Source organism: Macrobrachium nipponense, chromosome 7 (genome assembly GCF_015104395.2).
Source record: "Macrobrachium nipponense isolate FS-2020 chromosome 7, ASM1510439v2, whole genome shotgun sequence".
In the NCBI taxonomy this organism is placed as follows: Eukaryota; Metazoa; Arthropoda; class Malacostraca; order Decapoda; family Palaemonidae; genus Macrobrachium; species Macrobrachium nipponense.
In genome coordinates this window covers 12,818,300-12,834,800 of record NC_061109.1, presented here as the reverse complement: position 1 = coordinate 12,834,800, position 16,501 = coordinate 12,818,300, and the positions used below count along the sequence as shown (strand labels likewise).

The 16,501-nt window shown below is 40.2% G+C and overlaps 1 protein-coding gene across 1 annotated transcript in view; it reads left to right on the top strand.

The window, feature by feature from the left end:
- The window catches only part of LOC135217315 (uncharacterized), a 62,669-nt gene that overhangs the window by 29,373 nt on the left and 16,795 nt on the right, over positions 1 to 16,501 (top strand). Inside the window, exon 2 of the mRNA XM_064253101.1 lies at positions 10,033 to 10,188. Coding sequence (XP_064109171.1) covers positions 10,033 to 10,188 — 156 coding nt within the window. The remainder of the gene's footprint in view (positions 1 to 10,032; positions 10,189 to 16,501) is intronic.

Genomic DNA, 16,501 nt, shown 5'->3' with positions numbered 1-16,501 from the left:
TATATATATATATATATATATATAAAATATTCGAGAGAAAGAGAGACAGAGATATATATATATATATATATATATATATATATATATTATATATATTTATTATAATATTCGAGAGAGAGAGATAACGTACATAAAGGCCCAAGAAAAAGGAATTTACGTTTAAGAAGCCCAATAACTTTCTCGGTAAAAGCGACGCTGTAGTTCTGGAAACTTCACCGTCGGGATGTCGTTCTGTTCCCGTAGCCTTACTTCCATACTCGAACATTTCCTCAGTAGACATTTTCTTTGATCCTGCCCTAGTTCCAGCTCATATTTCTAGTTTCCCTCAGATTTCGTGACAGAGACCTCCCTCAGAGCGCCAGCACCCCAGCCCTCAACAACCAGAAAAGTTCTGCCATTATCCCAAATATCCTTACTCTTCGCTAATGCACTTCTCACCTCGTGCGTGGCTGCCAAATGTACGTTCGCAAACTCCACTTCCCATTAACTCGAGAACACGTGATTTCCCTTATCTATTTTTTTATGAATGACGTGGCAAAACACTACGGGCGCTGACGTCGGTCAGTATATTGAAGTCTTCTAGTGAGTGGGTTGTCATTGATACATAAAGATATCGTTATGATTTATTATTGTATCTCGTGAACTTCCTATATACCATACGCGAATCTCTCGTGAACTTCCTATATACCATACCTGAATCTCTCGTGAAATTCCGATATACCATACGGTGAATCTCTCGTGAACTTCCTATATACCATACGCGAATCTCTCGTGAACTTCCTATATACCATACGCGAATCTCTCGTGAACTTCCTATATACCATACGTGAATTAAGTGTACCGATGCGTAAACACAAGGAGTAATACGCGACAAAGTCTACGGTAACCAGGCGCGGCATTTAACTGTCGACATTCTCGATTTTATCGCCAAGTGGCAATTATAGCAAGATGTTTCATTGCATCAGTGAGGCTAAAACTTGAAGTGGCCATCTGGCCACTCGCGTTCTCAAAAGATCAATGAATGAAGAAGAAATTAAAACGTCACGAATAAGCCTTCCAATAGCATTCCCGCTCTTTAACCTCCACTTCGAGCATCAAAAGTGTTCATCCCACAATATCGAGGCGCAGAGAGCGAGCGGCCAGAGTCCTCAAACAAAGAGCCAGCAGACACTCCCATTTTGTCAGGCCATTCGTTGGGCAAAACTGCAACTTTCTTTTATAAGTGAATCGCTATAAATACGGATGCTCTAATTGGAGTGTCATCAGAGAGCGATAACTTTCCAGCAGATGGAGCAAGGGGCGAGGCGAGGGGGCCGCTCAGGGGTGGGGCTGTTGGTGGTAGGGGCTAGTGGGTAGGTCCAATGATTCGAACACAGGTGAAAATGATCGTCGAATTTTCTGAATGCAATTCTGTTAGGACCAACAGAAAAAAAGGTGCAAATTAAGAATTGGCTTGGTATTTAGGACACTATGGGAAAAAAAAAAGTAAAGCTGCTTTGAATAAAAATTCATCAATAACAACAGCATGAGAGAGAGAGAGAGAGAGAGAGAGAGAGAGAGAGAGAGAGAGAGAGAGAGAGAGAGAGAGAGAGAGAATGAATGAAAACGATCTATGTCACGCAAGAAATGGACAAAAAAAAAAAAAAAAACCTTAAGTGAATGGCGCTAAATGGCCAATAACGCAAAAGTTCTCGAACAAGGCGAGCAATTAATACTTCCAAACTTTTTCCTCCATGAAACAGGGGAAACCTTGTAACGCACAATCTCCTGACTACAAGATCCAATTGATCGAAGACACTCTCTCTCTATTCTTTTTCCCCCCACACTCTTCCTTAACACCCCTCTCATTTCCCTCCTACTAAATTTTGATGCATTGTGACTGAGCGAACATGCATACAGGAGACGACAAACTTCATCTGTCCTTTAAATATCTGAATGAATTTGTGGATGTTATCAGCTGGAATACTTTCAGGGACTGCATAACAGGAATACTCAACAGGAATTCACATTACGTCGTTAGACAGAAGGCAGAAGTGGAAAACCTGATTTCTTCTTTTCATGGAATATATTGCCCAGCCAATTGATTACAGTGTTTTAGCTTGAGCTGGAATACTCTCTCTCTCTCTCTAATTATCCTCTTTATCCTTCTCTCTGTAACAGTCTAATCTACTCTCCCACTCTCTTTATCCTATTATCTCTCTGTAACGGTCTCTCTTTAACCCTCGACATTACATTTTCATGCTATCTTGATATCATCCAAACAAGGCCCAGAGAGAGAGAGAGAGAGAGAGAGAGAGAGAAGAGAGAGAGAGAGAGAGAGAGAGTAGTAGTAGTAGTAGTAGCTAGATGACACGACCACCTTCCCATTCTCTGACGGAGGCATTTTGTACCAGAGGACTGGGAGTAAATCCAGGATTTTTCCCGCACGAGGTCGCCATCTTGTGAGAAAAACGAGACACGTTACAGTCATGAAAAGTTTAGTAATGGGGCCGCTGGCGTATGAAATAATCTTAGACCCACAAGTTGGAATAGGGTCTTGGGGGAAGCATCATTTCCTTCTTTACTCTCTATTTTTTTCTTCTTCTTCTTTGCAGTTTGTTTTGCGGGTTTGCCTTTGTTTACAGCCCAGGTTTTTGCTTTTATGACCTTGTTTTGCCTCGAGATTTGTCCCTCAGCTGCACCACCTGCTTTCTGGAAAGAAGAGGAAGAAAATAGGAGTTTTCTGGTCTCCCGACGGAATCTTCTGAATCTGACTTGTTATAAATTTTACTATGCTCTCGATAAGCTTTCATGACAGACGTTTGACAAAGATGTCTCTCACCTACAAAACAATGTCTACTGTCAAAGAATTGAAACAGCAAATCAAATAAATGAAGATCTCTGAAGACATCCATCCAGGCACTGAAGCAAAAGGTTGCTTTATCGCTTTTTGCCCATCAGCATTTGAAGGTGAAGTCCTTTGAATATCAGAGCATCCTCAAACAAGAGCCTCGTTTGCTGAGTCCATCCCCTTCAAATAACATTAGAGCGGTAAGGCAGCTCCCCAGCACATTCCCCCCCCACCCCCCGCCCACTGTCCTTTCCATCCCGTCCCACGGTAAAGTGACCGTGAAGGAACAACACGTCGTTCGTATGCATCACCGTCCCATAGAACGGAGGAGCCTTTCCTTCCAGCGTCATAGCCACGGAAATATCCTGTGTCGGCGTTTTATTTCCCAACTCTCTCTCTCTCTCTCTCTCTCTCTGGAGGGAAGGATTAGCATCTGGCATATTAAACGTCCAATTTACCTTCAGATGACCTTCCATGTGGTTTCATCTTCTTTTAACCTCATTTCAAGTATCCAGTTAAGAATCTTCCTCGAGTCCCCAGGAAGGAGGCTCACTTGCGTTCCATAGCCAGCACAACCAATGTAGCTGTAATGCACCCTTTTCAATAGAGAAGTGAGATCGATTTAGGAGTCACCTTCAATACCGACATTTGCTTCACGAAGAACATTTTCACAAACTGCACGACAGTCAGTAAGCGCCCCGCACAAATCTGCTCATTTTTGTGATCGCTCTCATCAACAAACGGGGAGCATATTCCCGAACTGCAACCGAGTACCGGAATCTCCCCTGAAAAGACGGGACGCCATATCATACAAACTGACAATAGAATCTTCTTGAAATTAATCTCGTTATGTTTCCCATACTCATTCCCAGAAGCATACTTATTTCAAATAAAATAAACTAAACTAATCTAGCCTAAATAACCTCAGGGCATTAAAAGAAAAACGGGTTGGTGCAATACAATAAGCAGGTTCACTTAAAAGTAGATTCTTAGATGAGCACCGTGCTTACGAGACGTTTGTTTGGCGGCCGCTGATTGGCTGGTACCGGGAGGCAGGCAGCTCCCAGCCAATCAGCGGCCGCCAAACAAACGTCTTGCAGGCACAGGCACAGGGCTCATCGAAAATCTACGTAAAGTGAACCACCTATAGTATACATTTCGGGAATTTGCAACCCGTTCATAAGCGCTGACCAGCAAACTATGAGCGCCTAGTATCGAAACATTCCAACGACGAACACAACACACAGAATCATCTGATAACCGGCAGAGAGAGGCGTCTGTTACCTTGAATGACACTCAGCCAGAGTTTCCAATTCTAACACCTCCACTACTACTTGTGCTCTGGCCATAAGAAATCGTCAACACTTGTGATCATTTCATGTTTTGTGGTCCCAGTGATTTGTTAAGGAACGGCGCAAGCATCAGGCGTCCGACTCTATTGTCCCACTATTCTATGCTTGACGTTTGACCTACATTGTAGGTCAAAGGTCAAGCGTTGGGACCTATGAGGTCCTACGGCGATCCTCGTTATGAAATAGTATGCTTGACCCGATTCCTTCCCATTCGTTCTCTTGAGTAACTGTATCAAAAAATGAGCTAAGAGACATCTTCTCTGAATGCAATCAATGGCCGTCTTCATTCACACTAAAAATACTTCGCAGAATCGTCTCCTTCAGTATAAATCTAACACAAATCCCATGACTACTTCGGGCTATTCAAACAACTCTACGAAATACAATGAAGTGTGATCATCTATTAAAACAACTCCGAAGTACTCGTCTATTAAAATCACTCAAAAAAAAACAAAAAAAAAAAAAAAAATAATAATGAAGTGCTCATCTATTGACACTTAACTCCCCAAAATACGATGAAGTATTCAATAAGTTAAAAGCGCGATCACATGCAATAAAAATGAATCATCAGCAATAGTTCACCGTAATTACTGTTTAACTGAGATTTATTCAAAACTAGCTGCTGTATCCGGCGTTGCTCGGGAAAAAAAAAAAGGGGGGGAGGGGGAGGGAGAAGGGGGTTGTGCATGCCGTTCGTGATGTCAAGCCCTACAGGGGGTATTATGCAATCACTTTCAGAATAAGCAATCACTCGGTATCCTGTCAAGCCGAAGAAGTTGTGAAAACCCGAAGAGTTAGCTGTCAACTGCGAAAGTTTTAAAAAATGAAAGGGCATGAAAAAGAGGGGTTAAGGCCTTACCCCCTTGGAAACGGCCCTCAACGAATTTCAGGATTTTGACCCAAACCTTCCTGAGAGAGAGAGAGAGAGAGAGAGAGAGAGAGAGAGAGAGAGTCTGTGGTAAAATTGTAAAAATGTGGTAGCCTTTGCTTTCATAGTCTGGGATTGCATGGCGAACTGAGAGACGAACAGACGTAAATTGCCTTTTATATTATATAGCTGAATCCCCAATGCGCTTTCTGAACACCTTACATTATTCGACCCTACTTTATCACAACCTCATGAGAACATTAACAATTCGCCTTCCTGTACGATTATGTTCTCTTTTATCTCCTGCCATTTCCAATACTCTTTGGTTTCTCTCCTAACTGACCTTCTTATAAGAGAATCTGTTAGTTTTTTGTTACTTACTTTGTATATATATTATGTAATGTAGCATATGTGTGTGTGAATATATATATATATATATATATATATTATATATATATATATATATATAATATATATATATATATATATATATATATTTGTGCGGACTAAAATTTCTGGACGAACAAGCTCAAACATTCCAAGACGGAGCAGTTCACCGAGCGGGCACGAATGGTGTTTTTACGCTAATTCCCAAGATATTCCGAAGGGAAACGAGATTAAAGAGAATGTAAAATGAGGTAAACATATCAAGCGAGGGAAGAGAGGACAAGGAGAGGAGAGGAACGGAGAAAACTGCACAGGGGGGCAAAAGAGGAGAGGAGGAGGAGGACGAAGCGCAGAGGGGAAAATGGATGCATTAGTAATTCGGGAAGCTTTGTGAAGGCGACTACTGAGGCAGATCTCCCTTTGAAGCGCAGTCCACCAAAAGGCCACGTCAGGGCGTGACCTTTGCCTCAAGAGGCTCCCTCCCAGAGGTTCTCACGTACAAAAGAAAGGATCGGCAAGTCTTCTTTATGACTACCTATTATCGGCTTCGTAAAATCTGTATGATCATCAAAATGGGAATACATTTCTATAGAACTATTATAAAAAGAACAAAAGCATCCACTTAAGAAAGCTCTCACATAATCGAGGGGCCTTTAATGTAAGTAACTGAAAGGATAAGTCAGCAATTAAAAAACGATTAACGTAAAAGTATTTGAACAGCACTTGATAATCAAATCAGACCTATTGAAGCTATTACAAGATCACACTGAAGCTCCTAGAGAGTTGCTCTTCACTTGATTATTTATGAATCAGTGGAACGACAGACTTCAGCTACAGGGAAGTTGAACTTCGTACCACTGAAACCAAACCTAATTACAGAATGTTATACTGCGACGCAAACCGAATGTCAGGCACTCGCTTCCCAGTGGGTCAAAACTAAAGACGATGTCTCCAGGTCGCGGAAGAATGGGGGTCGAAAAGGATCTTCTCCCACGACTGGTTTCAGACAAAATGACCAAGGCTAAGAAAAGGAGACCGCGCTTCCGATAATATTATATCTGCAATAATGCTCTGGAGAAGCTCCTGACATGCACACACGAGTTAAATATTGGCCGAGATAAACATTGGCGTATAACAAACTACTGAAAGAATCTGGAATGAATGACAGCACCTAGCGCAGCTACGGGGCCTTTTTGTAAATACCAAATTTGGACAGGTCTGCTTGATACAAAACATCTTTAACTATCCCTTTAAACTAATGAATAAAACACTATTTCACAATCATTCCTTACACTTTCATATTTCTTTACATTCCAAAATTCACTACAGCTTGAATTTTCCTGTCTGTTTTATTCGGACTGTGCTCAAAAGGAAATTCCCAAATTCGTTGTACCCCAAAAGCTCATGTAAGACACAATACCGTTGAGGTACACATACAGTGATGAGACTCTCGCTAAATTTAATTCTCCTTAACTTAATTACGAATCATCGCCAAACTCCTAAGACCATTTGCCATGTTTGCCCCAACCACAAGACAACCTAAGACTCGCCCTCGCCCCTGCATGAAGTACTCAAACGCCTCGTGTGCATCTTATTTTAATTTGCACTTTATTATTTTATGATTTTATCGTTTAATAAACAACAATACAGAAATAAATAACATTTCGAAATGTTCAACAATCACTGCGTAACTTGGAGAACTTTGTTGGAGCTATTCAGAATAGACTAAGATATCGACAAGATTCTCACTTCTGTTGAAATGGCTCTGAAAGGGCAAAAAAGAATTGGAGAGAGCCAAGGGACGACGGAAAGAGGCCAACCTCTAGACTCTCGAGAACTGCATCTTCATTCCAACGAAGGAAACAGTAGAAGAGAAATGAAGTTAGTCGTTGATCAGTGATGTTCATTCTCAAACTATAAACATCAGTATATGAAGCATTTACTTGTGAACCAAAAGAAAAGAAAGGCACATACATCCATACATAACTGAATAAAGAAGTGCTACCTAAATATAGAGACGACCGTTGGAAGCAACAAAGACACAAACAAACAAACATACAAACAAAAACAAACAACAACACACACCCTCTCTGTTCTGTTGCCCGTTGTTCAAAGATCCATCGTATTTACGAAAGGGGGAAATGGTGACCAGTATACAGTTGAGGGACATAAAAACATTTCAGGTCTGAGAATTGCCAGGCCGGAATCTCTACAGTGCAGCGCTCGGTAGGGATTAAAGCCTTTCGAACTGGTGGATCCCGAAGTGAATGTCCGGTGCATAAGGCTTATATACTATACACAGCACATACCTACTGCTTCTGCCTCTGTGCGGGCGTCACGGTTTTTCTTGCCATTATCTATATAAGTTAGTATGCAAGTAAGTACATACGTACGTATAATATATACATACATATATATATAGTTAGTTCGTCGTCTCGTGGGATCGATCCGTCGAATAGAGAAGAACTCTTCTATAATGTTTGTGTGTTTGGGAAAGAACAACAGAAAAAAAATGAAAGAGCATCAAAATGCGTTGTCCTCACCCGCCACAAATAACTACTCTCCGGAGAGCGCTCTGGGTGTCGGGGTCAGCAGACACCATATTAAAAAAAAAAAAAAAAAAAAAAATAAAAAAAAAAAAAAAAATGAAATGAAACGCTTTCCAGAGCAACGCTAGACGCGCATGGCCGGCCACAGCACTATACTGGGAGCCTCCGCTGCGTGAATTTTCATCGTATTACTATCATAGAGAGAGGCGTGTAATAAGTAGCTATGTTAAGCTCATTTGCATGCAGTCATGCTTCACACATGTTGCTTGCTCGTGACTCCTTGTTTTCCCAGGCTAAGGTCAAGAAATATGTGCTTTTTATTCCCTCCGCGTTTGGCCGGGTGGTTTGTGGCCAGCCAGTGGTGGAAACTAATGCTGAATTCCTTGTTCATTCTTCTTAGGGAGGTTTTTATGATCTCGCGAATACCGAGGCCAATTTTTTATCTACTTTTATAACATTCTCATTCATGCTGCCTTAGAACATCTTAATCAGGTGACAACTGTATCCAAAATTTGTAGGATAATAATAATAATAATAATAATAATAATAATAATAATAATAATAATAATAATAATAATAATAATAATAATAATAATAATAATAATAATAATAACACACCACCACCAGGACAAACTTTCCTCCCCCAAAGGGGCTGATGAACTTATAGGGACTATCACATGAATGTTAGTGTGAAACAGTTATTATACTTATTACCTAATATTTTTGGGAGATATCTTTATATTCAATTATCCCTTCACAGATCCATTTTAGAGCGCTAATTTTTAGAACAACTAATTAACTGAGTCACCATATTTGTTATGATTTAACGTAACCTCCCAACAGCAGCAAATATAAGAAAATATACAAACGAAACATTAAACCCCCCTGCATCATCTTCTTTAAAGTTCCCCAAGCCTTGAACAATTTTATTCAACACTTTGTTTGTCAAGGGAGATCAAAATCTGCTAGAGAAAGAGAGAGAATACAGCACCTCTTTAAAATTACTGTCCAAGACGAACACGAAAGAGAAATAGGCGGAACTCGCACAAGAACTCATTTCCAAACATGCAACACTATCAATCCAACTCAAAGATTAATAATGCACAAAATCGAGGTTTCTTGTGCCGACTGACATCTCGCATTGACAGCCCCCTCCTTTCATCACAAACTACTTGGAAACTTTGTTTGTTATGAAGCGAGCCTTCATCAAGTAGCCCATAATCCCCCTACCCACAAATATACCAGTCAACTTCTGGTGTTGTCTCCTACGAGCTTAACTGGCGTCGGTGTCTTCGAAGTGAACCTGTCACTGCTTCCAAAAGTTACTAGTTTCTTTAGCATCTCTGATCACTAGACATGTATAACTTAATCATGTATATCATATATTTATACCTCGATTAAATCAGCCGTTGATGTTCAATTCCTTTAATGCAGCAGAGGATGAACTATGAATTTTCGCTCTATATCTAAAAACGCAGTAATATACATAGTGTGAGATTTTAGTTTATTTGCAAAAAGAAATTATGAGAAATATATGTGCACGTCCGACACTGATAAAAAACAAATGTATACATTATAACTAGGCAAGGGAAACTATCCATGTTATGAAATTACCTATAAAATGTAACACTTGAATAAAGTGTGTGTGTGTGTGTGTGTGTGTTTCACATATTCAGAATGGAGTAAATCCCTTCTTTCAAACTATTTGAACCCCCCAGCCACCCATATGAAAAGTAATCTTGCAAAAAGAAGGCTGGTAAATAATTTCATCCAAAACAAAAAATCCACACTTTTTTTTTTAACCACTTTCATTCAAGTTTTGGAACAATTACCACTCGAGTTCATATGAGCATAATTCTCTATGAAAATTGTAACCGAGAAAAAGAGCTGAAAGACCATAATGTCATTTCATACAGAGAGAGAGAGAGAGATGAGAGAGAGAGAGAGAGAGAGAGAGAGAGAGAGAGAGTGCTATGACCCATCTGTTCTCTTCCGCTCTCATTTCCCGGCAGGAACTAACCCAGCTCCCTCTGCCTTCCCTTGCAGGTCTACAACATGCTCATCACCACCTTATTCCTGCTCTTCGTGCTCACCACCGTCGCTCTGCTCATCTTCCTACTGATGCGAAGGCCTCCCTGCTGCCCCTGCTGCCAGGACCCTTATGATACAACTGCTTCTACCAACGGAGACAGCAGCTCACAGGTAGGTGGTCGAAGAGACCAGCCACTCTATTCCAGGTTCGTTGACAGCCACCGGAGCGAGATAATGTTGTTAATGCGTAAAAGGGCCTCGGCGCCAAAGTCAACATAAGTTCGAGCGCGGGGGTCGGGGGGGGGGGGGGGGGGGGGGAAGGGGGAAGGGGGAAGACGACGATGATAGATGGAGGGATAAGTAGGACCCAAACTTCGTTATCGAGGATCAGGCGGGGGCGCATGCGCCTTCCTTCCTTCCGTCAGGTTGGGAAATTCTCGGGTCGAAAACTGACGGAAGACATTCCCTCAGCCCTTCCTTCCCGGTGTCTTGGGAAAACTACATTCTACCATAGACAGATCATACGAACGAGCGAACGGGGAAATCAAGGAATAAATAAAAAAAAAAAAAGTGAGTTAAGTGACGAAAGACATTTTAGATAACGAGGTTAAATTATCTAGAACCGACATGAAATTCGATCTCATCAGGGAATTACTGACCACTACAGCATACCGGCCACATTTCATGTTGGAATTTAGACTTTAAGCCAAAGGCCAACAGCTGGGGCCTATAAGGCCACTCAGTGCTGGAAGGGAAATTCAGAGATCTAAAAGGTTTAAAGGGAGGAAAAACTCGAAGTTGCGCTATGAAACAGATAGGAGAGGGTGGAGAAAACAAGATATAGGAAGGAGAATGTGAACGGAGATACAGTAAAAGGAATGAAAAATAAAAAAGATGAAAAGTTGACGGTAAAGGTCGAAGAGACGCATTTCAGCAGTTTCAACTTGCTGGTTTCGTGAGCATTTTTTCACCTAACACAATGCAGAACAATTTTCTGACGGGGAGAGAGAGAGAGAGAGAGAGAGAGAGAGAGAGAGAGAGAGAGAAATGTAAGTTTAATAGGTGCCAACAAGCTCTAGAATTATATTTTCCCTTGAAATGACATCAAAATTCCCTTGAAATGACATAAAAAAGATGACTAGTACTGAATTAGGACATCTATTCCTTTCGGAGAGGACCTTAAATTCAAGCAACGAAGTTGAAAATCTCGGAAGGCCCCAGAACAAATCCCTGGCTGCTCAAATCATGCTAAGAAAACATAACGGTCTGGTCTCTCTCTCTCTCTCTCTCTCTCTCTCTCTCCTCTCTCTCTCTCTCTCTCTCTCTCTCAATTTTACTAATGTAAATCGCAAACATTTAGGGACTACATTTTTTTTTCTTTATTTATTTATTTATTTTTTTTTTTTAACCGAGATGCTCGTGATATCTATCCGAGTCTTTAGAGTCGCTTTCTCTATTCATTGTAGTACGAAAATCAACCGTCTGGGCGATTCGAATGCTTTTGATTACTGTTTGGTTTGACTCCTAAAATGAGCTGTCAATATTTGGCAGCCCCGACGAAGGGACTGAATTATTGACGAAGTTTCTGGAGACAAAAAAAAAAAACTCCTCATCTTTGTAGAGGCTGGATGTAGCTCCGCCTTTACGATAAAACAAGACACGAGCTAATCTTTCCTCGCCCAGACAAACACGACAGAAGAAAGGAAAAAGACAGGGTGCAGAAAAAAAAAAAAAAAAAAAAAAAAAAAAAAAAACGCCGTTTCAGCTTTGATGACAACACAAGACTTCTCTTTCCGGGTAAAAGGGCCGATTGATTGATTCATCAGTTCTTGCTGTCGTCGCAACAACGAGGTTATTACAATAAAAGGGGCGTGTTTTGCTACTGCTTAATAGCAGAATTACGAACTGAAGACATGTGAGAACTGTGTGGCGGAGAAAAAATGAAACTAACCTTGATGAGAGTGATTGTACCAAAAGAACCCACCAACTCAGGGATGTTCGAAAAGGTAAAGATGTTCACGCTATGCACTGGTGACAATGGAAGTGACGAACCAAGCCATCTTTCTTGGAAAACGCCCCCCCCCCCCCCCCCCCCCCCCCCCCCCCCCCCCCCCCCCCCCCCCCCCCCGGGTCAAGAAGTCAACGAAAATAAAAGTGGTTTAAAGTTATGGAAAACAACTTCGAATGTTTGGTAGGCGCCCTACTTCCACTGGGGCAAAGTAGGTCAAGCATCCATGATACAAATCAAGTTAAAAATCCGCGGAAGTTTCTTCGTCGCAAACGATTTTCCATAGAGCGTACAATGCAGTATGACACTCTCAGCCGCGGCCCATAAAACTTCCAAGTAAAATCAAAACTACTGAGGCTGGAGGGCTGCAATTTGGTATGTTTGATAACTGGAGGGTGGATGATGAACATGCCAATTTGTAGCCCCCTACCCTCAGTCGTTTTTAAGATCTGCTAAAAACAGAACCCAGAACAAAACTTAAAACTAATTTGGGTCCCTAAGATCATACAGTGTCATGACACGTTAACAGATATAATTCAACTGAATGATGAATTTGCTTCCAAAGAGAAGAAACCTCCCTCAAGTACGTTCGGCTCGCAGAACCTAAAGCCCATAGTACCGAATGTCTTGGCCATACCAAGTGCTGAGTCTGGTGACTATAGATTTTTTAAGATCTTGTGCGGAGAACTATCCTTAGACTCGCACACATACATACATATATACATACATACACACACAATATATATATAGATATATATATATATATATATATATATATATATATATATATATATATATATATATATATATATATACTTGTAAACTTGTTTATCTTCTTGCAACCTTCTCACGCATTAGGAGAAAGGAAAAAGAATCCCTCCCATTTCATTTTTTTTTTCAGTCGACGGAAAAAGAAAAGGGAAATGAAAAGAATCTCGAATAATCCTTCCTAATTCCGGAGTAGCTTGCTAGAAGAGATAAAGAAGAAGTTTAATAGCCTGATTCAAAGTTTCAATAAGAAGACAGTGTTCGCAAATACTACCTGTAAAGTTTACCGATACCTATTCGCGCTTATGCACCTACACGATTGCACTGGAGCAACATAAAGGAAAATCCTACGTAACAATCCATCAAGTGGCTACTGTCTTACTGTCCAATGTGCATGGTGTTCCGAGGTTTTGTAATAAGGTGTGAGTCATGACCTCATCTCGCAAGCCTCTACAAAACTCATTACATAACTAACTTAAAACAAAGGTGGCTCCAGCAAAGGCACCAAAATGAAGAACACGTTGACAATTGCATCTACTCGCACACAATATACTTAGAACATCTTTATGGAAGACAATGGATATCCAAGGAATCTCAGAAAATAACTGCATTGTCACCACCCGATGTCAGGCAGCTTAAGGGGCAGCCAAGACGGGCCAGCAGGCACAAAGAGTTGCATGCGTGTGAATTCCAGTCAGTGAAGCAATCTCAACTGACAGGCGGAGGCTGTTGAGCCGAAAAGTGCCCCTAATTGTCAAGTCCATTCATACATGCACACTACCAACAGGAAACCTATTCCCATAAGCACAAAATAAAAAAAAATCCAAAAGCGTTCTACGATATAAAGGTAAAATAAACACGGGCTAAACAGTCATCCAAGAGCAGAACAAACAAAATCCTATTTCTACCTTTCTCAATAAAAAGGGGAAATTCAAACACTGACCACTGGGGATGCTGTCTCAAAGAGACTTTTCCAGACCACTCAACCTGCCCAAAGAAACCTAATATTTCGTGACAAAAGGAGTGTTGAACCTACGGTGCGCTGACGCTGTTTACAAGAGGTTGGGTATAGAAGCCCCCCCCCCCCCCCTTTCCTCTCCTACGCCTTCCTTCCCTTCCGTTATAAAAGATAACATCAATATAGGTCCCTTTGAACAGCTTCTCCCTGTCAAAATATTCATTCGCGTGTAAAGGAAGCCTTGGTACTACAGAATACTTGGGAGCTTTTCGAAGGTGTTCGTAAACACACACACATTTTATATATATATATATATATATATATATATATATATATATATATATATATATATATATATATATATATATATATATATATATATGCTCGCTGGTGGTCGATGCTTCCGTCAGTACCGTTAATTGCTGGCCCTTGAGGGTAGCTGGACTGGAGGGTCCTGAGTAGAGTGAAAGAGCGGGAACGTTTTCTTGGAATTTTTCTTCTCTCTCTCTCTCTCTCTTTTCAAGGGTTGGCTATTGTATAACTCTTTTAAAAATTGCAAAAAATTAATAGTCAGCTCTCTGTGCATCATCCCTCGAACATAGTGGAAAACACTTCCTACGTAAAGTTCCCAAAAGAGGAGGTCTACTACAATGGAGGACCATTTTCCATTTGGGTCTCCTCGCCTTATTAAACTGGAATCTTTAAGCTTTTGGCTTCCATTCTGCATCAGCCGCGAACTCCCCGTGATTTAGAAGGTTCTCTCGAGTCACAAGAATTTCAAAGGAAAGCTTTTTAAATTGTCTTTTCTCTCTCTCTCTGCTCTCTCTCTCTCTCTCTTCTCTCTCTCTCTCTCTCTCTCTCTCCAGGTTATCTTAGATAAATTAGGAGATTTAACCTTTACGACAATGGGCTCTTAATGATATGTCTTCAATCGATTCAAAAGACTAACCAATGCAGATCAGAGCGTGCAGTCAATTATCTCCTCAAAGCGCAGGCTATGAGTACTGCTATGGGTACCAAGTACTACAAGCCTATACCCAAACAACGTCTGGACATCTATTTTCTAAAACAAGACATCTGTTAATTTTACACTTATAATCATTATGATCAAAAATGCTTTTGCAAACGGTTATGTCTTTGTATCAGGACGTTGCACACAAGCAATTCCTACCCTCTGCCGAACTGGAAATGATCAGGCCGGATCAGACATGTGAATTCTGGCACCAGTAAATCGAAAGTCCGTCAAAACAAACATGAACCCGCGGAAATTGCAACCAGGTTGGACTGTCGGATTTTGCGTCGCTGCTCCAAATAATAACAAATAATAAATAAAAAGACTAAAAATGATAAATCAAATCAGACAATGGTTAAAAATGAAAACTTAAATCAACAATAAGAAGACTTCTAGCACAAATCGCTGCGAAAACTCAGCTTCATTCTTCAGAACAGACAAAACAATTCAATCAACCTTTTTCGTCATGTCGTCAGAACTAGAGATCAATTGAATACACCGAACCTTCATATGAGCATCTACGAAACGAATAATAATATAATAATAATAACAAAAGTGACTAATCCTTCAACTGGCTATGCGCTGATCTACTAATCCAATCCGATTACTGTGACGTTCCTTCCTGATTCGATGTCGACCCGATATTGAACCGGAATTCTTAATTGGATCCCCATTATGACTTCCGGGTAGATAGATCATCCGCATTTTCTACGTCAAAACTAACAAGGCCGTAATCCGACCTCCAGCTTACTCGTGACGCGTGCAAGACTTTCCAACGACGCCATCATATTCCTAACTTAACGTGAAGTAGTCTTCATAAGTAATACTCATAATTAGTACCACTCATAATAACAACGAGGATCAAATAAAAACACAAAATCATTGAACAGAAATATAGCCTCTAAATTCAGTCCATCAAATTAATTAAAAAGTGCTAAACTCTACGGACAGATAACCCGTTGTTTCGCCAACGAAAATTAAAAATCTAATGGATCTTTTATCAAAAATAATTTTTCTGTACTATATAACAAACTCATTATTTATTTTTACATTTTCATTCTAGTACATAAGTCACAGATATTCTATCCCAAAAATCCTGTATCTTTCATTCAATGCAAAACACCTTTTCCAGCCATTAGACTCATCCATAGACCTTTCCTAGCCCCACCAACAACGACAAGAAAGTTTGTAGGTTTATTCCCGAGTAAGCGACAACACATCATTAAAACACCTCCCAGGAAATCTGACTGAATCCTGTTACTGACGCATCAAGCAACAAGCACAAGATTTAGTCAACTCGCTATTTCAGATCCTGAACAAAAAGTTTCGATTTATGTCATAAAATTTCTTATTCAGCAGTTTCAGTGCTGACAATATTCCCATTTTTCTCGGTTATTATGCAGCTACATTAACCATAAACTGAAGCTCTTGCGGGGTAGCTGAACAAGCAGGCTCATGAACATACACAAGTACAAAACCATCACTCAGATAAATTGAAAAAATTAAAAAAAAAATTTTTATTTTGCGTTATGAGCGCGCGCGTTCAAAAAGCGTATATATATAAATATAAAATAAATAAATACAAATAAATAAAAATATATATATATATATAATATATATATATATATAATATCAATTATTTGACAATATTAATTATATATATAAAATTACATACATACATACGTACGTGCGACATTCACTGGAAAATAGTACTCTCAAATAATCACAATGATCTATA